General features: G+C 41.3%; 1 protein-coding gene across 1 annotated transcript in view; it reads right to left on the minus strand.

The window, feature by feature from the left end:
* Window positions 1-27,167, minus strand: part of Ptpro (protein tyrosine phosphatase receptor type O) — a 198,918-nt gene that overhangs the window by 84,660 nt on the left and 87,091 nt on the right. Inside the window, exon 2 of the mRNA XM_035448717.1 lies at window positions 7,302-7,575. Coding sequence (XP_035304608.1) covers window positions 7,302-7,575 — 274 coding nt within the window. The remainder of the gene's footprint in view (window positions 1-7,301; window positions 7,576-27,167) is intronic.

The following is a 27,167-nucleotide window of genomic DNA, read 5'->3' on the forward strand; positions in this document are numbered from 1 at the left end:
CAATTCAATGGACAAATATAATGCCAACCCGGAGTTTATATTGCTTGTCATGTGCAATTTAATAGGTTTTGTGGCAGCATCTGTCTGTATCAGCAAATTCTTCACTCATTTTCCTCTTCCTTGTGCCAACAAAATTAGATATCAGTAGTAGACAGGTAACAAAAGGTAGTTTTTGGCTGTAGGCAACGATAAATATTTATGTGATCATTTATTTCTTTGTGTGAATTTTCCAGGTTTTCTGTTATGGATAAGAGTGCAAACTACTTGGTGTTATGCATATGATCATTTATATTATGTATACTAAGCTTCTCTACAGAAGCACAAGAATATTCTTAATTTGTTTGGGCTTAATTTATCATGAAACATTAAAAGTACACATTTTAAAAATCCCATGATTTGCTTTTTATATGTCTTATACACACCAGGTTTACATGAATAGTTTCTCCACACTTCCAAAAGACCTAGCAGAGATATTTTATTTGAATAATTTTTTTTGTTTTTGTTTTTCAAGACAGGGTTTCCCTGTGGCTTTGGAGGCTGTCCTGGAACTAGCTCTTGTAGACCAGGCTGGTCTCGAACTCACAGAGATCCACCTGCCTCTGCCTCCCAAGTGCTGGGATTAAAGGCGTGCGCCACCACCACCCAGTTATTTGAATAATTTTATAAGAAAGTTATTATAAGGGCTAGAGTGCAAAACAGCACTGTGACAACCACTTACGTTTTAAGATCTATTTTCTTATATGTAAATTTCACATATTTAAATAAGAATCAAGGAAAATTCAGACATTTAAATCTACTTTTTCATTCATTCTGGTTTTGCTTCCACAAATAACACATGAAGTCTAATATAGACTTATTTTCTAAGATATTACTATAATTAAAGACTATTCAAAAAAAAAAAAAGAGTTGTCATGGTCATGCTGCCTCTTCACAGCAATAGAAACCCTAACTAAGACAGGACATAACACAGAAACCCACAACTGGACGATGACTACAGAGTGAGAAAAGCCTTGGAGGATTCAGTCCTAAATGGGAAGTCTTTGTCAAACCCTTCTCCTGATTGCCCAGGGATCTATGCAGAAGAAAAGGCAGAAAGATTGTAAGAGCCGGAGGTGACAGATGACTCCAAGGAAACAGCATCTTCCAGATGCAGCAGTGCCGATGAGCTTTCGCATTGACAGAGACTGTGACAGCGTGCACAGGGCTTGTATAGGTTCAAGCCAAAGGGGTCCCAGCCCTGAGACGAGGAAGTGGGCAGAGTCCCACCACTAACAAGGAGCTATTTGCAAATGATATCTGCTGGGAAAGGGGAATTCATTTTCTCCAGTGACTATAACTGGGTATATCAACCACACTGGGCAGGCCCCATACAAGGAAATCCTTGGCCGACACAAAACAGAGTCTGTAATTTTGTTTGTTTCATTTATTTTGGTGGTTTTTTCTTACTGTTTTATTTTTGTTTGTTTTGCTTTGTTTTTTTAGAGAGAAGGAGAAAAAACAGAAAGTTGGTGCTGGTTGAGAGGTGGAGCTTATGCTCAGGTTTTTCACTTCTGATGCAGTTCAGTCTTTTTCCCCTCTCAGCTACCGCGGCTGTCAGTCGTTCTGGGAGCCCTGGTACTGTGAATGCCGGGGTGCTTGTCCTAGACTTACCATGTCCTGTGGTGAGGCTTAGTCTTGGCACTGAGATTGGCTATGTGCCCCAGCCCAACTGTTCCTGGTCTGGGATGGCACATTTTGATCCCTTTGCTAACTGGAGCCCAAACTCAGGACCAGCTGTTTGTACCTGGGGCACAGAGAGTACAGTAAGGCCCCGCCCCCACTCCACTGGAGTTTCAGTTTCTTTTATGACTTGGAGACAAGTGTGCGCTGGAACTTGGTCCTATGCCCCTCACTTTCTTTTGGTTTTATGGAAAGAGCAAAACATAGATGACTTGCAACCCCAATATTAATCGGACTTTGTCTTGCTTTTAATAAGTAATAAAAAATGATACACAATAAGGGCTTACTTTTTTCTAATTAGATGTTTGACATAATCTTAAATAATGTTTAGATTTAAGACATTTCATGTTCCTCAGTTCTTGTCTTTAAGCCATTCACAGTAATCAGGAAGGAAACTGGTGTGTGGAGGCATGCCAGAGGGGTTTAAATTTTACTTTCCAGCAGGCAGCACCAGCACATACAACAGTAGGCCTTCTCTGCAGGCCACACATTCACAGATGTTTTATTCTCAGTGAGAAAGTTACAGGCCCAGTGTGTATTCTCTGTAACCACACCTACTTCACGGTGTCAACAGGCACTGTGACTGTGTCCAGTTGTTGGAGATCTGAAGGTTCTGGATGTGGTTGTCAGAGTGGACAAAGGGCAAGAAGCCCAGATAGCTCACGCTTGAGAGTAACTGCTGACACTAGAGGCCCACCTTCCTGAGATGGCTCTGCTTTGTCTCACTAAAATCTAAGGAAGCAACTGGGGAAGGATCCAGCCCTCGGTGGGACTAGACCTAAGCACCTGTCTATCCTGGTGCAGTTCTCTTGTGGAAGAGAACTGTCCTTTCTCGTGGCAGACATGGGGCAAAGACTGATCCTGAATCCCAAGCCCAAGCTGCTGCTTCATGTCTAGAAGATGATTACAGACCGGATCTGTGTGCATCTAGATGGATCCCTGAGGTATGTAGGCAACAGTCACCTAGGATACAGGAGGGGTGGGAACCATCACAGCCACCGCCTTAGTTCATGGCCACAGCGTTTTATTTTTTTTCCATAGAACATTTTAGCAGCTTTCTGGGTTAGTGTTCCCCTCTTGTCTCACTTTCAATTTCGTTTCTTCTCAGCACACGTTAAGCCCAGAAGTCACTCGATATTAACACTTCAGTCAGCATCTCTGTCACAAAAAGCCACCCAGACCTCAGTAACTTTTCCCTCCTCAATCAGTTTCAATTTCCTTCTGTTCCCGATGCCTCGACTAATTTTCTGCCTAATGCCATTGCTTTTATTTGTCGGTCATACATTATGTCTTACATAGTCTGTTGATTTTGTATTATTAGAGTGAGAAAGACACATAATTTTATATATTGCTAAAATGTGTGCATTAAAAAAAAAACAGTACCTAGTAGTCACTATTATTATATAGGGTAGCAATAGATTAGTCTGGCCACCACAACTTACTAAGCTAAATCTGAACTGCGATCTGTTTTTGTAAATCTCAGGAGACAGGAGTGGGGTTTTCATTTTTAAGAGGTTGATGGGAATCAAAGAAATAGTATTTGCAGCTATAGCAAGGTTACCCAGGACTTTGTAGAAAAGGGGTTGTCCTCCAGAATGGGTGACATATCTGAAAACAGACTTAGAGGGAATTCGCTTCTGCTCAAGGTTGCACAGACGACTCCCGGATGTCTTTGGCAGTGTGCTCAGGCTTTGAGTCACTACTCTATATTGCTGCTTGGTAATTGCCCATTGTCCAAGCAAGAGTGACATCTTTCAGCCTTGGGTTCTGCTACAGGAGAACTTTTCCCAGGAAAGTCACCTTCTGTCATTTCTTAGATCTGTCTTCATTCTTCATCATGTAAAGTCTCAACTCACTTGCAGGGAACTTCAAATCCCTCCCTATATTTCTGGCCATCTTCCATGAATTATTTTTGGAGCACCCGTCAGCAAGTACTGTTGAACAATTTGGTCATGCTTGATTAAAGGAATTTTTTTTTTTTTTGGTTTTTTGAGACAGGGTTTCTCTGTGTAGCTTTGTAGACCAGGCTGGCCTTGAATTCACAGAGATCATCCTGCCTCTGCCTCCCGAGTGCTGGGATTAAAGGCATGCACCACCACCACCTGGTGATTAAAGGTATTTTTATGTATCATTATTTTTTCTGGTACCTCAGTCATGACGAAGAATATGCTCAATCAATAGAATTAAATAAATCAGTTATTTATACTCAAAATAGAGGCAGATGACTCATAAACCAGTGGGCTTGTTCCATGTGTCTTCTGCAACCTTGACAGCCACCATTTCTAAGTCTGGCCTAACACAGGAACCAATTGCCTGTGTCTGGCATTTTCCCAGTTCCTAAGCAATTGTTCCTAGGTATTATGTTTTTTCTGCCTAGAAATGGCCTCTTTCTCCTGAGGAGCTCACATTAATACTGACCCATCATCTTCAGTTAAATATTAACTGGGTGTCAGAGCCCGAAGGCTGCAGGGCTCTTTTGAACTGGTCACATGAGTTCGTTATGCCCAGTTTATTCTTTGCCTTTTCCCTCTACCCCCGACTTTCTGTGAGCTCCTGACTCAGAACAGCTGTATCAAAAAATCCAAGTGCTGTCCCTGGGCCTCCTGCTCCGTCATTGCTTCTTCCATCCTGATAGGCTCAAGTGTGGCTGATGAGTGCAACAAATGCCCCTTTTATCCTCAAAGCAGTGTGTCAGCCCTGGGAGCAGGTACCACAAATGCTTCAGAAACGTAAAACTTTAAAGTGGGAAGATGGTGGGGTATGAATCAGGAGCTCATTAATAATGAGAGTTTTGAGGTCAAAATTATCCTTGGTCATTGTGTTATTAAGTTCTCTCTTTTGTGAAACACAACCAATACCACCTGATGCTCCTTCAAGTCTAATGCCAAATTATTTGCACCTTTATATATAATTCTCATATTCTCATTATCGTCTCTTCTGGAATCTGAGGTGGTGTATTTAAGCATTTAAAAGGGGGCACAGTACTGCTGGAGAGATGGCTCAGTCGACTGTGTTTGATCCCTGGAACCCATATTAAAAGCCCAGAGTGGGGACTGGGGTGATGGCTCAGTGGATAAAGGTGCTTGTTGCCAAGCCTGAGGTCTTGGATTTAATCCCTGCAGCTCACATGAAAGAGAAAATATATTCTTGTAAGTTGTCTTCTGACCTCTAGATGTGTGTCCTTACATGTGCCTGTACACACACACACACACACACACACACACACACACACACACACACGTAAATGAATGTAAAAACAAAACACAAAGTCAAAGATGACAGTACATGGTTGCAATCTCAGTGCTAGTGACGTGGAGAAAAGTTGATTCCTGGAGCTTACTTCCTAACCAGGATAGTGGAATAGGAAAGGTCCAAGCCAACAAGAGACCCTGTCTCAAAATTAACATGAATAGTGTTCCTGAGGATAACACGAAGACAGCCCTCTGGTCTTCACAGGTTTACATGCACACATGTAACCACATGTAATAGTTGATCGAACCTCACTTGGTGCCTCATTTGTGTTACAGGATATTTGTTTACACTGTGTGAAGATGTCTTGTTGTGATTGGTTTAATAAAAAGACGAGTGACCAATGGCTAGGCAGGAGAGAATAGGTGGGACTTCTGGGGAGAGGAAGGAATTCTGGGAAGTAAAGTGGGGAGATGAAAGAGACCCATGGAACAAGTCCTCTGTACAGAATAGAGAGAGGTAAAAGCCATGTGGCAGAATGTAGATTAATAAAAGCAGGTTAATTTAATTTATAAGAACCAGTTGGGAACAAGCCTAAGCTAAAGGCCAAACTTTCATAATTGTTAACAAATCTCTGTGTCGTTATTTGGAGCTGGTGGCAGAAAAGAAAATCTAACTACACATCTGTATGTCTTTTTTCACTTTTTTTTTCTTGCTTTTTAAGAAATACAGTCTTATGTAGCCCAAGTTAGCCTTGTATTTGACATGTAGTAGAGGATAATGTTGAAATCCTTATGCTCCTGTCCTGCTGTGCCAAGTGTTGGGATGCTGGGATTACAGGTGTGACTGGTTTTCAAATTTCTTTAGTAACTGTCAGCTGAAGGGTTATAGCTTCCGACTTGACTTCTTTGGAGTGTCTGTGTACTTCCTAAGAAATGTTGGGACAGAGCAGGTTTCATATTCTACATCCTATTTTGCACAATACTTTAGTGTCTCCTCCCCTGACTCTTTCCTAGTCATGCTCAACTACTTCAAGCTAAGCTATATGGAACAACTATTAAATCCCAGGCAGGAGCTTATGGAAGGATGAAGCTGTGTAAAGCAGAATGTTGACTTCAAAGAGTTGGTTGTCATTTGATGCACCCACAGCTACAGCCCAAGTCTCAGCCAGATTCGTCTTTTCCTGGAACCTAAGACAGGTTTTTAGAGGTGAGATTTCATTTTAATTGAATTAATTTCCAGCTCTTTCCTTTAGCTCCATTAGCCTTGCAGGTCTTGGGTCTGTGCCATTGTTAATTTTCAGAATTTAATAATGACCCTGGGATTCTGCCAATGAGACTTTAATTAATTTTTGACACTAGGGTTAAAAATAGTCCCCTAGCTTGCTTTTGAGTTCTTTCTACTGATTGTTTCTCTTTTCTTTTTATCCTAACAGACCCCATCACACTGTACTTTTCTTTAATCATGTCCACAATGGTCACATATAACTGACAATTTAATGGTGGCAGTGATTAAAGCTTACACTGAAGTGCATGAGCAAATGGAACTTTGATGAAGCATTCAATTGTTCTAATGGCAAACCTTTGTCTCACAGAGATCGCTTTTCTGTGTACTCTGTAATATGTCACCTTATGATGTGACGCTAAAGTCAGAGAACATGATGAAAATCACCTACAGTTAAAACCATCACTACAAACTTACCAATGCAACAGCAACCCTCTATTACATTTTATCTTCCTGCATTTTTTCTTGGGCAGTGGGAACCAAGGCTGTGTTTAAGGTGAAATGAGGAATGGTAGCTGTTGTCTGTGTGTGCCTCTAATTCCAGCACTTGGAAGGCTGAGTAAGAAACATTGAAAGGTTGGGGCCAGCCCAGGCTACATAGCAAGACCCTGATTAATAACAAAGAACAAAAAATCAGCCATATTTTTATGTCCTCCGCTAAGAATGTCCAAATACGGTCAAGTCAGCTGACTATGAATACACACTCACTGTCTCAAGAACTAATTGCTTTGGATGAGAATATATATGTTCTGGGACAAGACACAACAATATAAGATTTAAGTTATGTGGAAGAAATTTGCATAATGAAGTCATTAACCTGATATTATCATTCCGTCTCAAAGTATATTGTCAATGAAGTTTGCTTTTTTCCCTATAAAACAGATTTTTAAAAAAGTAATAGTGAAAAGAAAAAAAAAGTAACAGTGAATGTGATCAAACTTGGATACTATATTACCCAAACTTTTCTTAATATAAGGGAGAGTGTTGAGCTATGTCATTGGACTCCAAGCTAAACACTCTTGACATTCTGGTGAAGTCTGCTTCAGCCATAGACTGATGAGGACACCCTCAGAGGAGGAGCACAGAGAATGACGCCATAGGGTGCTTACTTGTCAACACGGTGACTGATCTGGAGGGTTTGGTGACCACATTCCCGTTGACCACCACCAGAGAGATGATGTAATAGAGACCATGATAAGTGGCCTTAAAGACCACAGGCGGAGGCAACGTGCTGTTGAATTCCTCAAATTCGAAGAAATAGTTTTTGGACTCGCCAGCTACCCTCACCACATAGACGGAGGCCGGGCTGACGATATCGGAAGCTTCTAAAGACACAGTGATGTTGTTGTCATCTTGCACAGTCACGTGCAACGTTGTAACAATCTATTCAAGAGAAAGACAAGAGGTAGAAGTCAGAGTCAGGCGATGGATCATAAATCATGCTGAGATAATTTTTGCAAGATGAACAAACGGTGAGTGTGGTTATGATAGCTATAGGTATTTTAGTCACACAACCAAAGTCAGTTTGCCCATCTCATGAAAAATGATCTCAGAGTTTTACAACGAACATTTGATATTCCATTGAAAATGTGTCTTGAGCTCCCGGAGTATTTAATGTGAAAAGCACACAATACACATCAGATGGATGAAGAAATGACAAATGAAGTCACTGTCATAGTTAATTTCCAGGGAAGATCTGTGTTCTGATAAGTGGGCGACGTGTTTGAGCAAACACTATTTTAGAGGAAGCCTTTTTGATGTAATTATTTCCTTTCTTTTGCTCACCTGTCAATTCTGTAAGTGGGGAAGATATCAGGACAGAACCCTGGGAAGATAATTCTCTTCATTACAAATTAGCCAGCCCTTAAGCACAGAAATCCTGGTAAGATGGAAAAGCGACCATATGCACAGCCATGGGTGCCTAAAATCATTCCTTCAAATCTTCAGGTAAGTTCAGGGGTCGGGGATATCGCTCAGCTGGCAGAGTGCTTAGCTCGCATTCATGTAACCTGAGTCAGTCCTAAGTACCACATACACACACATGGAAGTTACTAGCTGGAGGAACACTTTAGGAGAGATGTCTGGGGACACATGGCTCAGGAGAGACAGCTCAGCGACTAAGAGCATTCACGGCTCTATTGTGAGAACTGGAATTCCATTCCCAGAACCCATGCAGTGCAGCACTCAGCTGCCCCTAACTCCAGCTCCAAAACACAGCTGCATGCACACACAGACACAGCACACACACACACACACACACACACACACACACACACACACACACAAGAAACCTTTAAAAATGTGTAAAGGAGATGGGCGATGGTGGTGCACACATTTAATCCCAGCACTCGGGAGGTAGAGGTAGATCTCTGAATTGTAAGCCAGCTTGGTCTACAGAGCGAGTTCTAGGACAGGCTCAAAAGCTACAGAGAAACCCTGTCTCAGAAAACCGAAGAAGAAGAAGAAGAAGAAGAAGAAGAAGAAGAAGAAGAAGAAGAAGAAGAAGAAGAAGAAGAAGAAGAAGAAGAAGAAGAAGAAGAGAGAAACAAGAAGAAAAAGAAAAGAAAAATGTGTAAAGGATGTTTGAAAAATCATTTGTATAGTTGGCCTGAATGTCCATTCTTGATTCTGTGCAGACTCCAAGGGCAGAAATAATCCTTTGCTGTTTGCATCCAAGACTCATGTGCTTTGTACCACCTACTGCTTAGACTCTTCACGCATTTGGTGAACTGTATAAGCTGTCTCACTACCATAAGTTAACCACCTACCCAGTGTAGGTGCCATGGTCCACATTCCATAGACCATCTACAAAGGATCTCCCTGCATGCAAATTTGTCATGAGAGAGATGTGTTACTCCCAATCTCATTTTCTAGTTGAGGTTCAAAAAGACTACTTTCCTAAGGTCATAAGTTCAAAACCCAAACTCCCTATTTGTTCAGTATGCCTATTACTGTCACTGTCACCTGTTTCCTAGCACTGAGTTTGTCACACAGAATGTAAATGGAAGCATCAAAGGTCCGATGATTCCCTCAACTACATGAGGGCATTTCTTAAAATCAATCTGCCTATTGAATTTTGTATGACACATTTTCAGCAACTAAATTAAATGTGGTGGAGTATATATCAATGCCCTAAAATAGTTTATAGAGACTTAAAAAATGTACCAGTATTTTTTCTTTTGAACACATTTTTATGGTCATTAGTATTTACATAAGATATCAGGCATTAGTAAGCATTTAATTCTATCTTCACATTAAGCAGGCTGGATTGTGTTCACGGTATTCTAACCACACTGGGTTGTTAGGTGGTGTACATCATCCCAGGTCATGAGGAGTAACTTATTTTTAGGTGTATCCACAGCTCTAAGACCAGATCCTGGTAGGTACACCTGATGTGTGTGGCCATGTTTGCAATAGAAGATAGCTTCTGTGCATGAATTCTAAACTTCTGGTTATCACATCGTCTCCTCTTAGCCTCAGACAGCAGTCAGGAAATTCTTGCTTTGTGGGTGCCCTAGTTCCTCTGCACACAGAAGACGTTGAATCTCAAGCCCTTGGTTCTTGTGCACAGTAAGCACACCCCTTGGGTGGTTATGATCAAGCTCATCTGAAGGACAGGACAGGGCATAGCTGACCTTCCACCATTGGAGTGTGGCTAGCACAGACGCATCCAGTCTTTCTGCGTGCCGAATCTTCTCCCTGTGGCTAAATGCATCTATCCCTAACCAGACAACTGTCCGACCAGCCGCATTCTGTGCCTAATCTCAACCTGTCTGCTCCCTGCTGAGAAGGAGAACCCAAGTCAGTCCTTTAGTGGCCTGAGGCAGCAGGAAGGTGTTCTGGGGACAGGGAAGGCTCTGCTATGAGGAAAGGAAACAAGACTCAAACACAGATGGGCCTCAGAAAGAGACCACACGTGGTGATTTCCACGACTGTGTTCATGAATTGCCTAGTGAATCGAGCACTCTGGTGATAGGTAGATCTTCAAATTAGCTGGTGACTGATGAGAAAAACATTTAGATTTTAACTTATTGAAATGAATTGGCAAATATGTGTCACCCTTTTCATAACAGATTTTATTTAAGTGTATTTCATAATTTATTTGGAATCTTAGAAGTCTTGTATCTTAGTCACCTAAAATAATTAGTCCTACTAGTAATCATTATTTTCCACCGATCATATATGTATTACAGATTTATAGTGGGTATTTGGATCAATAGCTGTAAGTTTAATTAAGGGAAAAGAAGAAAAAATTACTTATTTAGTTTTTTATTATTCACCTTCCACATACAATTAGCAGTTTTTAGCATATAGCAACAATGAAAATGGTCTGTTAATCAAAATACAGAAAAGCCAAGCACTGGCTATGTAATAAGAGTCAAATCTGGCTTTTGTGTCTCACTGATTATAGAAGTTGGTTTATTACCTTGGAAAACATTAACTTTACAAACACCAAAGTCACAATGATAATTTTTTGGTACCATGTCTCAGCCAGCCAGTCCACGGTGGCTGCAACAATAGCAGGGGGAGCTAGAGACACACATTCTGTGTTTGAGTAAATGTCTAATGTGTCTTGATGGTTGCAGAAAAGGGAATAATCTTCCAAATGCTAATGGCAGCTTTGGCGATGATTGTATCAGCTATGAAAATAAGTCTTGGCCCATGTACTGCCAGGTTGCCAAAAATAAGTCAGAGTGGCTAATCAGATTCACTTGCTGGGACTAATGAGGACAGGCAGTGGGCCAAGTGGGAGCTAGGCAGTGAGCCTGATAGGAACCTGGTCTCGGCTGCTGCCTCCTTCCTGGTCCATTGTGCCTCAGATTGTCCTGGGATCAATCTCTGCTCAGGAGGAGGGTCTGACTCTGTGGCCCCCCGGCATGAGTTCTCTGCTAAGAGCAAGGAGGAATAGAAGTAACTATCGTCCCTGATTTGCTTATGTGCTGACTATAAAAATACTTTAAGAACATTTTTGTTTGTTTGCTTTTTGAGACAGGGTTTCTCTGTGGCCTTGGAGGCTGTCCTGGAACTCACTCTGTAGACCAGACTGGTCTGGAACTGATCTGCCTCTGCCTCCCGAGTGCTGGAATTAAAGGCATGCACCCTCACCGCCAAGCCCTTAAGAGCATTTTTGGGGCTGGGTCCACCAGTATTGCTTAACTCTGCAGTAAGATTTTCACCTACATTTCCTTTACACATATTTAAAAACATTTCTTATTGGTTAACACTTTTACACATTTATGTGATGAACTGTGTAGTTCTCAACCCCATTACCCGCCCCCCCCCAACTGCCCCTCTTCTCAGCAACTCCCCCTTCCACTCTCATGTCCTGGTTTTGTGCCAAGAGGTTAAGAGCAGAGGTGGGAGGTTATTTACTGGAACAAGGAGAACTCACCAGCAGTTACATCACTGAAGAAAGTGACACCCCTCCCCCAACAACTGTTGATTGTCAAACATCCATCTCAGTGGGTGGGGTTTCATGGAATGAAATGACAGAACAAGCCTAGACACACATCTCCTCATACCTCTTGTGATTTATGGTTCAACACTAAAGATCAGCTCTTGGTGGCAGCAGCTGGGGCCTGAGGTTTGGTTATAGCAAGAAGTGGGAATTCAGGAGACTGTGATTGGTCCATAGCTATTCCCAGGGGGAGAGGAGCTACTGGAAATAGGATGGGAAGCACCACTAAAAAGGTTCTGGGGTATAGGATGAGGAAACCACCGACTGACCAGAGACCAGTCAGACCCTGGTAAACAGTCCCCTGTCCCAAATAAAAGCAATAATAATGCCTATTTGACAAGCTTTTATAATGAGCATTTTTATGTATGCTTTTCCTTTTACTCCTTAAAGCAGTTATCAGACATAAGTATTATCTCCAGTTAATACAGTGAGATAAAATAATTTGTTTACATCCATAGCACAGGCTTGGTATCAGAGGGTTTGTATTTATATTCCTGCTCTACAGTTTACTACCTATGAGTGCCTAGGGACATCTAAGGTTCTCTGAACTTAGTTTTCATGATGTCTAGAATAAGGAAATATTATAGCCCATGAATTGTGCATGAGTGTGGAGAGAGTTCTACAGCATCCAAGCGCAATGCAGAATGATAACTAAAAATTCCATCACTCGGAAGAAACATACATGACATCTTCTTATCAAGTCACCATGCATATAGGAATGAAAAGGCCACTCACTGTACCGAACACCATAGTGAATAAATAGTTCCTGACATTGTGCAGACAAAACACTTCCAAGGAAAGAGTCAAACCTATGAGAGATGCACCAAGATTTTACATGTTACGGGGGGCATCAGAATGGCCATGTAACCAAGTCTGCATTTTATAAATAACCTCAGATGTATTTTCTGGTTGAGCCATCAACACACCCATTTAGGTGTTATCTCAAGTCACTGGGGAAGTCGCTAAGGATCAAAGATAACACTGGATTTCTCAAGGCAACTCCTCCTGTGTGAAGGAATGGGCGCTGTCCCAGCTAACTTATCCATCAACTCAGCTTGGCTTAATGGAGGAATGTCCTGATGGTTAACTGACGGTGGAAACCCACTCCAGCATGGGCAGCGCCAGTCTCCAGACGGTGCGTCTGGCTGTGTAAGAAGCAGGTTTCTCCCATGGTGTCTGCTTGGGTTCTTGCCCTGACTTCACCCCCGTGACGGACTGAGACCTAAAAGTGGAAATAAACCCTTCCCTCCACTAAGCCACTTCTGGTTGGAGTGTTTTATCGGAACAACAGAGTGAAACTAGAAAAGGTACTCAAGGAAATTCTTGCAGGTACAGAATGTGGTTTTTGTTATGTCATTGTCCCCACACTGTCAGGACCTGAAGAAAGAATGACTTCCCTGATGCCAACTTCCATGTCCGTATGTGGCTGACAGCCAACTCCCTCAGTGCAGACCATTGCTGATTCCTCTAGATTATGCTTGATAGATGATTTAAAAGTGTGGTATGAAAGAGAAAAACACTTTGAAGATTAACAGGCTTGAATTCAAATTCCAATTTATAGCTATTATCTCATTTAAATTCTTCCCAGGTGTGTCCAACCTAGGGATGATTATGAATTCAACTCAACACATTGGTAGATGACAATGTCATATCACTGTGTCAAAAGGTTGGCCTTTATTGTCTCAGGTAAGTGACAGAGATGCTGAAACCTACTGTGACTGGCTTTTGGGAGAGGGAGATTGAGATGAGAGCTGCACTTTGCCTACCTTACTGCTAGGAACTTAGTAGATTCCCCCAAACAAAGGCCAGGCCCTCCCACTATGTTTCTATTTATTTGCATGTGTGTGTGTGTGTGTGTGTGTGTGTGTGTGTGTGTGTGTGTGTGTGTTTGCACGTGCGCACACTCAAGTACATGCTGCAGCTTTTGAGTGGAGGTTACAGAATGACTGGCAGGAATCAGTTATCTCTTTCTACCTTGTGGGTCAGAGGGACTGAACTCAGATCTGCAGGCTCAGTGGTAGCTTACCTTTACACTAATGATGCTAATACATTTCTGACCTATTTCCTCATTGATTTTCTTTAAACTATGTAAATTTTAGAAGCTGTATATTTCTATAGGACACAAAGTCTAAGAATAACATAAGGACCAGTCCATTTCCTCACTCTTTAGTGACATGCTTCTGTGACATCATGAACCATAGAAGCCCGCATTTCTTTTTCTCTTAGTGCTGTGACAGTCTGAGCTCACCTACTGGAGTGGGGTAACCATGGAAACAGTGTTAATACTAATGCTGTTGTGAAATTTGGAAACCGGGAAGCTGTATTTAGCTGATGATTGGCAGGAGAGGAGGCAGGTTGGCTTTTCAAGCCAGGGGCACACAGAATCCATATGATCTCAGCAGGTGAGCAACTGGGCACATTATAGACACCTGTGACTTTCTTCTGGTTCAATGTGCTTTGAGAAGCAGATGATGCTGATAGCTTAATTTTTCCCCTTTTGAGTAAAGTTTGAAAAGGACTTCCCCTTGCGAAGATGCTTGGGAAGTGCTGCTGTTTCACTCACAGGCAGATACTGTTAGAAACAGCCATGCAGAGCCTCTGACTTTAGAAAGTCTGAGTTTACATCTCCTTGAAGCCATGAAGCATCTTCCAGTTAGTTAAACCCAGTTAGTAAAGGTAGTTAACAAAGAGCCAAGTCTACCGCCCAATATCACCATATGCTTGCTTAGGTAAGACCCTTGTGACATTCTGCAGTTCCATCCTTTAGTGACTCTTCCTTTTAAGTTGCTTAGGTTGGCAGCAGCATGTGAGACCTTTAACGAAAACAGTTTCACACATCCACAATCACCAGGGTCCTTTACCGAGTCCGCTGTATGAACGGGGAAAAGCCCGGATGCTAAGGAAAATGGAATGCAACACTTCACCGGCTGTGCTCAGTGTTTACTTTCAGATAGTAATGGTCTCAAACCATGGAAAAAGAAGTTTCTTAGATGGTGGGTGACAGCCACACTTATCTGTGAGTGTAAGGGTTTGCATTTAAAATTAATTTAGGGATTATGCCGTTTAGTAAAGTGGTAGTAATATACAACTATACTTTCAGGGATCATTTCTATAGTTCATAAAGTAGTAGTAGTAGTAGATTGTTACCTAAGATTCCTGTCCTAACTAGCCATGGGTTGTTGGGTTATTTCCCTGCTATTGCATGGGCCTTCCGGCCAGCTGGACTGCCTTTGGTCACCTCCAGGGTATCGGTGCCACACTCCTGCACCTTTAGGGACGTCTAACTTGCCGTGCAGGTCATTCCTGTGCTTCATAGGAGTTGTCGATGAAAAGGGACTGGAAAGAGCACAAGCCAGAAGTCTGCTGTGAAACTCGTGTGTCCTACATGTGATGGGGTGCCACAGCCATGAAATCTCAGCAATATGGCTGCCTCTGGAAACCTGGACAATTCCAATACCAGTTGACATCCCAAAATGGATGGATAAACCTACCGGGGCCCCATCCCTAGATGAGGAGCTGAAGACAACTAGTGCTGAGGAAATGAGAAGTAGTCTTCCCCGTGGACCTCTATCGAATACCAACTAGTCAGCTCTGAAATCATATGCCTATAAATGACACCAAATGAACTCAGCATGTTATAGTTACATATTTATCTGCACACACACACACACACACACACACACACACACACACACACACACACACACCAACGATGATTAAAGGAAAAGAAGCCTTGGATTTGAGAGGGTTGGAGGGAGAAGATGGGGGAAATGTAATCCTATTTTAGTTAAAATAAGAGTTTTAAAAAGTTAAGGATTAATGCTAAGACAAAAGTACCCCACCTTTAGGTTATAAAGTAGGAACTGGTCAGATGCCCATTCTAAAACAAAAGCAAAAGTTCCTCTCCATGGCCTGATGGCCCCGGAATTCCTTTTGGGGAAAACAGCCACTTGGTAAAGAAGGGAACACTCTGGGGCCCTGAAGAGAAGGATCTGGGCAAATGAACAACGCCATAAACAGACAAATTGGTGTTCTACTTACAAAAACAGATGGCTTCATTCCAGAAAGTTCAGGGAGAAATGAGAGACAAAGAGATAAGAAAACCAGGGAGAAAAGGAGCCAGCAAGATAGTTAGATGCCGGGAAGTGGAAGGGGCAGACAGCCAATGGAAACACACAGATGGAGAGGGGCCGAGGGGCACTGGAAAGCTGGAAATGCCTGGTGTTGTGTTTGAAGATAGCGTTTTAATCAGTAAATGTTTTCCTTCTCCTGGCTTCCCAGGCTACAGGAAGTTCTGTGGCACTCACAGAGCCTAGGTGTGCACAGGAAGCCTCCAGCGCTCCCCGAGAAGGCTGTTTTACCTTAGCGTGGTGGGGTGTGGAAATGGCCTCTGGAAGTTGGCACCTGAAGGGAGAGGAATAGGTGAGAATGATGATTCCTACCAAGTGAAATATCTCACGGGGGGTTTGAAATATTATCAGAGTGGAGCAGACTTAACGCCCGCTTCGTTAGGTGTCTGAGAAGGAAGCCATTCCTGACTCCACCATGAAGTGCTGAGTGAGGGTTAGCAGAGGTGAGTGCAGTTGAAATGATGACATGACATAGGAAAGAAATGACAGGAACTCAAGTCTAAGTAGCCTTAAGAGATGCAGAATGCGTAGTCCTCTAAACCCGGTAACTTGGACGGGCGTGTGTTTGTTCTACTGTGGATTCTGTGTATACACACACACACACACACACACACACACACACACACACACACACACACACGTCACTATCATATATGCAGGAGGTGTGCAAGCAGATATGGCAAGAAAGAAAGAGGGTAACGTAGCATTAGCTCAGTATAGCTTAATGGGTAAGGTGAATGGGTTACCCTTGGGCATCCTAGTTCAGGTGCTGAGCAAGGAACTGGATTATGTATTTAAGAAGAGAGGTCTGGTCCCAATATTAGAAGAAGTAGTAGATTCCTCTACATAGTCTGTGACATCCCCAACCCTTGGTTTTTGACTAGGTTGACAGGACCAGACACATAGCCTTGAGACTTGTCTTCGATTGTGTCTATGGTTTCTCTCTTCTTTGAAATACTGGATTGGTGGCTGGAGAGACAGTCAAGCTGTTAAGAAACCACACTGTTCTTTCAGAGGCATTTGCAACCCAGCGCCCACATCAGGCAACTCACAACTGCCTGTAGCCTCAATGGATCCGCGCGCGCGCACACACACACACACACACACACACACACACACACACACACACCAATATAAATAGTTCAAAGATAACAGAGATTTAAAGTAATAGTCTCTTGATAGAACAGTATTATAAAAACAGGATTATGAAGGAAAACAACACCAGTTGAATAAGGTATTTTTGCTCTCTAGAACACAGATAAATGCAATGCACTACAGATGCAAATTTCTCATCTGGAAAATGAGGCCAGTGCTTCTTTGTACAATGACTCACACCACGGTTTGAATGGTGTCTGTCCTACTGAGCCTCATGCTGATGGATTCAGTGGCAGTGTTGGGACGTGGGTGGATTAAAATGTCTTGTCTTGGTAAGAGGGCTTAGCTCTTCCTCATGGTAGGTGCTTGCTGTCTTGTGATTCGTGTGCTTTTGAAAGTAGATTGGTTTAGACTAGTGGTTCTCAACGTTTCCCAATGCTGTGACCCTTTAATATAGCATCTCATGTTGTGGTGACTCAAACCATAAATTATTTTCATTGCTACTTCACAACTGTAATTTTGCTACTGTTGCAAATCATAATATATTAATATCAGATATATAGAATATCTTATGTGATGTGAAGGGATAGTTTTACCCACAAAGGGTGGAAACCCTCAGGTTGAGACCTGCTGCTCTAGAGTAAGACTGTGTCTATGTCTCTCTCACACATGGTCGCTTGCACTCCACCTTTTTTACCATATTATGAGGAAGTATGAGGCTCTTATTAGATGCTTCCATCTGAACAGGGAACTACACTCCTTCCCTTTGTAAAACGAGCCTTAGCTGTTTTTGCTATAGTAAGAGGGAGATAGGTGGAGACAACTCTATTGGATGGAGGTTCTAAACTGGGCAGCATAGCAGGGTCTGTTCTAAGTGTCCAGCAAAGAGCAGCTCTGTCCACAGGAGTAAGATGGGAAGAAAATCTTAGGGAAAGGTTTGCAATTCTCACCCGATACTAATCTGTTTCAGGCTATCAGTTAGAACTTTCACAGTTTGCAGTCCTGGCTTCGCTAGCACCACACAATTTTCTGCTCCATCACAATTTTCAAGAACTCACCGAACAGCCAAAGCTCGACAGCACCCACCCACTCCAAGTGTCCCTTGCCTCTGCAGTCCTATTCACATGTTCCTTGAGGGTAAAATTTTCCTCCCCTCACTCTAGCTGTCTGATACCAATCTCTATTTAAACAACCAACTTTTTTTTTTAGAGACTTTTGACAATTAGTCTATTTTTGAAATCTTACAGCCTGTGTGGAGACCTCCTGGGACATATCCCTATAAATGCCAGACCATGTCTCTTCTCCTTTACCTCAGGGCCTCCCACCTTCAATTGCGTGTTTCAAGCATCTCAAACCGATACAAAGAGGAAATGTGCTCAGATTCTCCATAGGAGGGACAGTAAAACTGAGGCATTTTTCTGGCTTGTCTTTATTTCCCAGTGTTAACTTTAGTCACCAGTGCGTGAGTGGGGTGTTCAGCCATCACTGACGCCATTTAGAACGAGAAGAAGAGGAGAACAACAATATGATATTTATGTTTTAAATGAAGCTCAAAAATACCCTTGTCTTTGAGAACAGCTGTAGAAAGACAGTCTGCAGTGTACCGTGCCGAGTCAAAGGCTCCATTCTTCAGGAGGTGGCACATGTACATAAAGGAGGCTCTTATGCTGGGCGTCCGGACATGTCGAGGCTCCTATGTGACATATTGAACTTGTTAATTGATGTTTCACGGTAAAATAGTTCCCTATTTCCCATTATTGTGCCTATTTAAAATGTAAGAAAATAGAAATTTTGCATCCCCACAGAAATAATTTTCAACGTAGTTTAACAGACGATTTCTATGCTACTGAACGCCATGGCAATAGCGAGCTAGTGGGTAGGATTATTCGGAAATGTCCCTGTCTCTTTCACACATTTCTTTGTTTACAAGTACGCCAGGCCAGTGTGCAACAATCTCCAGCATTTAAGGTAAGATATTTATGAAGTTTTATTCATTCATGCTAAAGTCACAACATGACCAACTTTCACAGACAGCTGAAGGTGAAAGGGTCACGGTTTAAAACCAGTGCCAATGTGCTTGAACTTCTGAGACTTGCCTTTCCTACCTTGAGTGCCCTGAAACACAGCTTAAAAATCAACATTGAGTTTTCATGTCTTAACCACCTGATCTCTACTTCCTCCTCCCATGTTCCCCATTTCCTTCTCTTTGTCTGTCCCTTCAGCTTCCTGTCTGTTGGTTAGCTCTGTAAATAATTTTCCTAAAAACCTGGTTAGTTGTCTAACATAGTACTTTGCTATGCGAAGTTTAACAAATGTTTACAAAACTTAAATCCATCTCCATATATTCACGGAACCTTTAACCTTTAGCCAGATCCTAACCTTATGCCTCGTGTGTCAGAGTGCTGCTTAGGCTATCTCAGTTTCTCTTTGGCTAAGGCAAAACTCTAATCAATGTGGATGGAAATGAAAAAAAGACTTGCCCAAGTAAGGCAGACAGTGAGATGGAGGGAGATGGAAGTGAATGGAGAGGAGAATGGAGCCCAACAGAGGAGAAAAGCAAAGCAAATAAAGATAAGTGCTGATGGGGAATGTACTGTGTATGTTCATCTTATTGATTGTTAAATAAAGTTCTGTTTGGCTAATAAAACAGCAAGTTAGACAGGACTAGGAGTCCAAGAGGATTCTGGGAAATGTAGTAGAGAAGTGGTGATCCAGGCAGGAAGTGACATAGTAAGGAGACTCATATCTAAGCAAGGAAACAGTAAGTGTCTTTCTTTCCCCTTCGCCTCCACCAGTGGCAGGATGTGAGCCACCGGCAAGGAAGGACACCAATAAGACGTCCGATAAGATAAGTCTTATAAAATATATAGATGTATGATAATTGAGACTGAGCTAACAGATGAGAATCCTAGTCATTGGCCAAGCAGCTTTGAACCTAATACAAGTCTCTCTGTGCATTAATTTGGGCCCTAACTCGGGCGGGCGGCTGGTGTAAAGTTCACACGTGGCGGTGGGGCTTGGCGGCTTTTGGCGGAAAGATTTATCGTAACAAAGTGGGGCGTGAAGAATAAAGCTTCCAAATTAAGCATGAGTGTAGGTGATCAACGAAGACCAAAGCTGCCATCTTGTGCCTTCGGTACTCTGATTTATTTGTGTCACTAATTTCTTGTGCTCTTACTATTGGGCAGATAAACCTCAAGCTGGGCAGGGGTTACATCTCACTTGTCCCCTTTTCTACTTTCAACTCTCCTCCTTTTCTCCCCTGACTAGGCTACAATTTGTTTTTGACTTTCAGAGAATTATGTTTTCTTAACAACATGCAGATAAATCATTAATACATCATCTGTTGCTATGGAAACTAAGGGACATATAATCATCCCCCCTCCACGAAATGACCATCCATTCACTTAGCTGGGCTCATGTATGGAGAGTCAGACACTGGACAGGAGACTGGAATCAAGGACTGCCTTCATTTAATAAGTTTTCAGAATTATGAATTAATAAGAGCCAACCACATGAGTCACTTATAAGCTTTAAGAGATACACTTCAGGTTTCCTTTTAGACAATAATTGGAGATCTGTTTTCTTCAGTCATTTCTCCTAAGGTTTTTCTACAACTTTATACTTTTAGGAAACAAATCGTGGACTATTTGCTCACATGACTTTACTAATATTTCATAATAATACAACATAATGTTTTCCAAACATAGTCGTGCATAATTTATTATAGGTAATAGGAGTAATTACATATACTTAGTGCATAACAGGAGATTCTCTCTTTCATTTGGCATACAAAATACCATTAACATGATGCATTAGTTTAGTTGATTAATGGGTCTATTTTGGTGCAATCCATTTAGCACTCAAAGTGTGAGAGATTTTTACTTATAAGGTAATTATTATTTAAGTCCAAACTGACTGCTGTAATGAAAAAGAGAAATGAATGATAACAACAATAATATTTAGCATATGTTAAGTATATAATATATGTCAGGAATTATTTGGGGTGTTTCAGATGAATTGTGCCCCTTTCTTGAAGTAATGTTCAGAAATTATTATTATTATTATTATTATTATTATTATTATTATTATTATTATCACCTAATCAATGACTAGTAACTAGACAACAGGAATTCATATAGAAATTCAAGCAGTAATTTTACATTCTTACTTTATGCTCGATACAAGACCATGTTTGTGAACAAAAGAGACAAAATTATCCTGCCCTCCCAGAGAATGAAGACATCAACCTTCTAGGAGCAGATAGGACCTTGCAAATCATGCTTAGATGTCAGAGAGGTCTTCCATGGGTTTTAATGCCCTGTGGATGAGGAGACATGAGCAGCCTTCTTTGACAACAGAGGCCCGAGTGGTAGTGTGTAGCCTAGACTACGAGAAGTGGAACCCTTTAAGCCAAGGAAACCTGACGCCCATGACAAGGATATTTTTTTTCAATGGCATACATAGGAGGAGAATATTTCTCAAATGTGGGTCTTCCTGAATTCAAGCTAGTGAAATGTAGATTGTAATATTTCAAGTTCCCAATTTTGTCAAAGCTACTTTTTATTCCCTTCTGCCTCAAGGGTCAATGCTTGCTTAGTTGGCCTCTCCATTCACTCTCTACAGACATTAAGGAAATTGGACTGCTGGGTCAATGGTTGGAGTTAGGCTGTTTTTTTTTTTTTTCTTCCCCGAATTACTTGATAATTTTCCAAGAGGTGATGAAAACTGCCTCCAGCATTTGCTATTTTTAGATAACAAAGAAATAAAAACAAAAGCAAGACACTAGGTAAGTTTTATGACTATATTTGGTCATAAATGTACTTAAAATTACATTATCGTAAAAAAATGTCTAAGTGTATGCTATGTGTTAGAATAGAACTTTTGGAACTTAAAAGTCACAGAAGCATTGGAAGCTTAGCTTAGAAAAGGCTCTGAGGTTCTAAAGCTTTCAAGAAACACTCTGAGTATGATAACACTGCTAGACTAGGGGCATGTTATACCAGTGATGCCTTAGTTTTTAAAGTTTTAAATATATTACTGTAAGCATAAATCCTGATCCAGGCAACTCACATATCTTTATTTACTTTTACTATTTTTTAAAACGTTTTTTTGTCCAGACCAATGTGACAAGAGTCATCTAGGCTAAAGCTACTCTAAGCAATTCTTGCCAATAGTCAAGAGGTGAAAATGGGTGACTGTCTGAACAGGGTAATTTGCAGATAATCCAATGTGAACTCTTCTTAGCTAGGTATTTCTTTTGGCCACCAGATAATCACACGTCTAAGACTTAGAGGTTTGAATAGAATAAGGCAGCACTAGTCACATACAAATCACTGTTGCCTATGTACTTCACACACGGTGGAGGTGAGTCCTCTAATTTGACCATCTGAGATCAACTCATGTTATCAGCTTCATGATCTGTATTAACCTTTATTGACCCTGTGCTTTGTTATCTATGCAGCGTCTCATGTCAAACTTAAGCTTAGAACTATTAACAAAAGGTAGATGGATGATATGTACAGGAATTCTATGTGGAACAGAAGGTGGTGACTGATTGGGGCACTTGGTGTCAGCAGGAGATCTTTTTTCTTCCAAAGATTCAAAAATTCAACAAATAGCTCAAAGAATGATTTTGAGAAATTCCTTCATCCTGAGTAAATACAAAAAAAAAAAAAAATCAATACCTGCACAAGAACTTGAGATGTTGTTGATCCCAAACCCCTACAATTCCACATGCTTGGGAAAGAACAACCTGATGCTACCTTTAAAACATTAGGCCATACATTAAAAATTCCAGTTTTTCTTGACCCATTAGCATGGAAAAAGGTTCAAAATAAAAATTAAAGATTGGAACCAACACTAATGAAATTGAAGTATGTGAATTATCTGACAGAGAACTCAAACTGACTTCTGTAATGTACTCAGCAATGTCAAGAGAAAAATATGTGAATGACATGAGCATTAAAATGAGATAGAAAATTTAGAAATTTACCAGGAAATTAGATCAGATGATATTTACCCAAAGAATAAATAACTCAACTCAAAAATTTACTGGAGGGGTAAACCTCAACAGCATTTGAGGTTAAGTGAAGGTAAGATCAGCAAACCCAGAAAAGCCATTGGATATTGTTCAGTTAAAGAAGCAATTAGAGAAAATGATGGAAAATGTGATGGAATCTTAGGGGGCTTCTAAGATACAATCAAGTTGGCCAGCCAATGTACACTTTATAATAAGGAGAAAGTTGAAAGGAGAAAGCTCAATCAAAAAAACAATAGTTGAAAATTATCCATATCTGGAGGCAGAAATCCAGGATCCCTAGAGTTCTAAATAAGATGAACTTAAAGATATCCACACTGAGGTACATTACAATCAAATTGTCAATCCAGACAAAATTTGAAAGCAGCAAGGAAAATATGACCATATACAAAGGGTTTTCCAGAGGACTGCTAGAACTTTCCTCAACCAATGCCTTGCAGACAGGACAAAGCAGGATGCCATAGCACAGCATGGCAAACAAAGCGTGCCAGTCAAGCTGTGTATCCATATTGTTGCATTGTCATTGGTGAATTTTCCCTGTCATTCCTAGGAGACACAGTCTCATAGCAGATTCCCTAGTCCTCTGGTTCTTACAATCTTTCCACTATCTAAGATGTTCCCTGGCTCTTGGGTGCAGGTGCTGTGTTGTAGATTGCCTAACAAGACCTGAACACACAATACCAAAGTGCTGACATGGATGGTCACCCACAGACCCAGAACTACAGAAAACTAAAGGATGCTGAGAGATGTAAAATTACTTTTCCCAGGGATGAAGCTCTATTGTTTATCCAATACCAAGTAGTCATCCCTAAAATCATATACATGAAAAAACCCTGAATGGGCTGAGAATGCTGTATTTGTATATTTATGCTACATATGCATATGGGTAGCAATAGCAATTAAAGAGAATGAGGCTATGACTTCAAGAGTGGGCAAAGGGAGCCATGAAAAGCGTTAGAGGGAGAAAAGGGAAGAGGGATGGTATAACTATAATTTAATTTCCAAGGGATAAAACTTTAAAATAAAGAAAGAATAAAAACAGTTCATACTAAACATAAATGAATAAAATAATACTATAGATGAAAACATTGACCTCAAAACTGGAGAGAAGCAGACTTTCTTGGGCAAACAAAAGGTCAATGAATTTATCACCTTGCTGATCTGCCTTGCAAGATCACATAACAAAAGCACATGAAGTACAACCCTTGCTGAGAAATGTAGCTATGAAGACAGAATATTATACATAATGTTCTACCACTCTAATGGTAGTGAATAAATCACTTGTAGGCCCAGTATAAAAGACAAAAAGCATGGAAAGCTACTATCATTATAAAATACACTAATGGCTATGTAATATGAAAATGTAAGCTGTATAATAAATAACAAATCAGAGTGGAGGGAAGCAAAAAGCTATTTGTTGAGGTATGGTCTCACTTTGTAGTCCATGCTGGCCTACAACTCACATGTAGCCCAGGGTGAGCTCCAATTAATTTCAGCCCCCCTGTCTCAGCTTCCTGGGTCTGAGATGACTGGTCTGAGCTACCACACCCAGATAAAACTTTTGTATGTGAATAAAGATTTAGTTGAAATGTACATGGATTAAAGTCTATACAGAAAGAAAGAGTAACCAACCTGGGTGTGGCTGTACACATCTGTGATCCACACACTTGGGAGGTGGAGGCAGGAGGGTGGAGAGTTCAAGATCTTATTGTGAGGAAAGAAAGAATTTTCATGATTATACTCCTTCCCCCATTTCCTCTGTGTGTATGTAACTTACAACTTAGCCATTTATTCACCAACAGACACCCAGGCTGCTCTCATGCTGTGGCTGCAGTGAGTAGCGTTGGAACTGAATGGGAGTTCAGATATCTTTCCGAGTTACCAACTCCATTTTCTCTGGGTGTGGATTCAAAAAAGAATCCACATATGGTGCTTCCATTTGTAACTTTTAGAGTTGACTCCACTGTCTTCCTACCTGTACTCATTTGCATTCCTCCCCCAATGGTGTACATGGGTTGTGCTTTCCCACACCGACTCAGCAAGTGTTGATGAGTACCTACTGTGTACACCCCTTTTATAAAGTGGTCAACACAATTTTCTACTCCCGCTATCCTTTTGCTAAGTAGGGAAGATGCTCCGGGGAAGAAGGCAAAACTGTACTGCTAGGTGCATTATTTTGAGTAAGATTTCACAGGGTTTAGTAATAGAAAACATTGTTTTAAAAAGTTTAAAAGTACACTGTAATTGTGTCTGCTGGAATAGCTGGGTGGCAGAGCACTTGACTAGCATGTGTGACACACTGAATTTCATCACCACAACAACAACAAAAAATAAAATTAGAGAATATACTGTAATCACAATGCACTGGGGTCTGCTAAATAGGGAATGCGCATATGTACATAATGTTTTATATTTCAGAGTTGTGTGATACACATGCTTGTGTATGAATGTGTGTGTGTGTGTGTGTGTGTGTGTGTGTGTGTGTGTGTGTGTATGTATGTGTGGGGGGGCAGAGTTAAAATAGGGTGTCTTCCCGGTCACTGCACATAGTTTTACATTGTTATTATAACCTTTAAATTACGGGTGTATGTGTATGTGTGCATGAATATAGAGTGCCTGGGAAGGGGCAGGAGAGGGTGTTGGGTCTCCTGGAGATGGAGTTACAGGTGGTTGTACTTTTGTAACTATAGATGCACTTGTATGTCTGAATGAGTGTAGATCCGCCTGGGACTGAGATGGAGTTACAGGTGGCTGTGGACTTCTCCATGTAGGCTCTCGGAACAAAACTCAGATCCTTAGCCTGGGAGCATCTCTCCAGAGCTTCACTTTTTATTTTTATTTTTATTTTTATTTTTTTGAGACAAGATCACTGTCTAAAGTTGGGGTTTACCAGGTGGCCAGATCAGTTGGCTAGTGAGCTCCAGGAACCCTCCTGGCCATGCAGGTACAGGCTGATGCAGTGCCTTTTGTGGGTACCAGAGTCTAATCTTGTGTTCTCATGCTTGTGTGGCAGCCACTTCACTGACTGAATCACCTCCCAGCCTACATCTCAATATTTTATAAGCTAAAGAAACAAAGCGCACAGCACATGTTTCTAAGCAGTTCTTTATTGTCATAACATGACTGCCAATTTGTTCCTCTGTTGTCATAGTCACATCAAGTAAAAACAATCTGAACAATTCCAGGAATGAAATCACCATGTCTCCATGACAAGGGGGCAGTTTTCACTTGTTTTTGATAGGCAGCTTGATCTAAACTATATTTCAAATTCAAATGCACATTTTCTTACAAGACAGACCTGAAATTCGTGATTATTCTCAGAAAGGACACAGAAAATTTGGAACCATTCATTCTGTGCTGAATAATATTATTGGTTTCAAATGAACCAGCAAATCTACAAACCTATCATTGTCCCTTTGATGTGAAGTCATGTCTGGGGGGGGGGAATTGTCTTGATTATTGATTGATACATCTCACTGTGGGTGGCACTATTCCCTGGTGGGGAGGGTTCTTAGTCTGTATAAGAGTAGGGAGTCAGACTGCTAGCATGAAGATGGCGTGATGTATTTCTCTCTGTTTCTGATGCTGTGTGACTAGCTGCTTGGGTTCCTACTATGAGTTTGCAAAAACGTTGGGCTGTAACCTAGATTGTGACCCTAAATAAAGACCTCCTTCCTTAAGCCACTTTGGTGGGGTGATTTGTCACAGTACAGAATGAAAGTGGAAGAAAGGCTGTTATCCAAAGTCTCCTTTGGATGCCCCCTTCAGACTTGCACAGGAACTCATTATTGTCTTTAAGTCCAGTCATTCTGTAGACATGGAATGTGTGTTCTCCTTCCTGGTCTGCCAGTTTTGGGGAGTGGCGGGAGTCTCAGCTTGACTTGGTGAGAACAGCAAAGGGTTAAGAACTTCCGTTGTGAGGTCAGCAAAGGGTTAACTCTCTTCCTTGTGGTGAGCAGCATTTAAACCCAAGGTAGCAGATTCCTGCTGAGTTGGTGTCTCCTTTTTTAAAACCCACCATTTGTCTTTCTATTCTCTGCAAATGGGCTGGAATTGAGCACTAAGAACTGGCTGTGATCTTTTCTTCCAGACTCACTAATGTGCAGTCTGGGAGCATTCTCTTATAACATTTATACTTCCCTCTCTTCCTCCCTTGAAACTTATCCGCAAAGACAAAAATCAAGGCCTTTTGTCTGTTTCTTGGCTTCTCTTGTCATAACAGGTGTGTGGTGAAGACTTATGATCAACCCAC

The sequence above is a fragment of the Cricetulus griseus genome, chromosome 8 (assembly GCF_003668045.3).
Source record: "Cricetulus griseus strain 17A/GY chromosome 8, alternate assembly CriGri-PICRH-1.0, whole genome shotgun sequence".
NCBI lineage: Eukaryota > Metazoa > Chordata > Mammalia > Rodentia > Cricetidae > Cricetulus > Cricetulus griseus.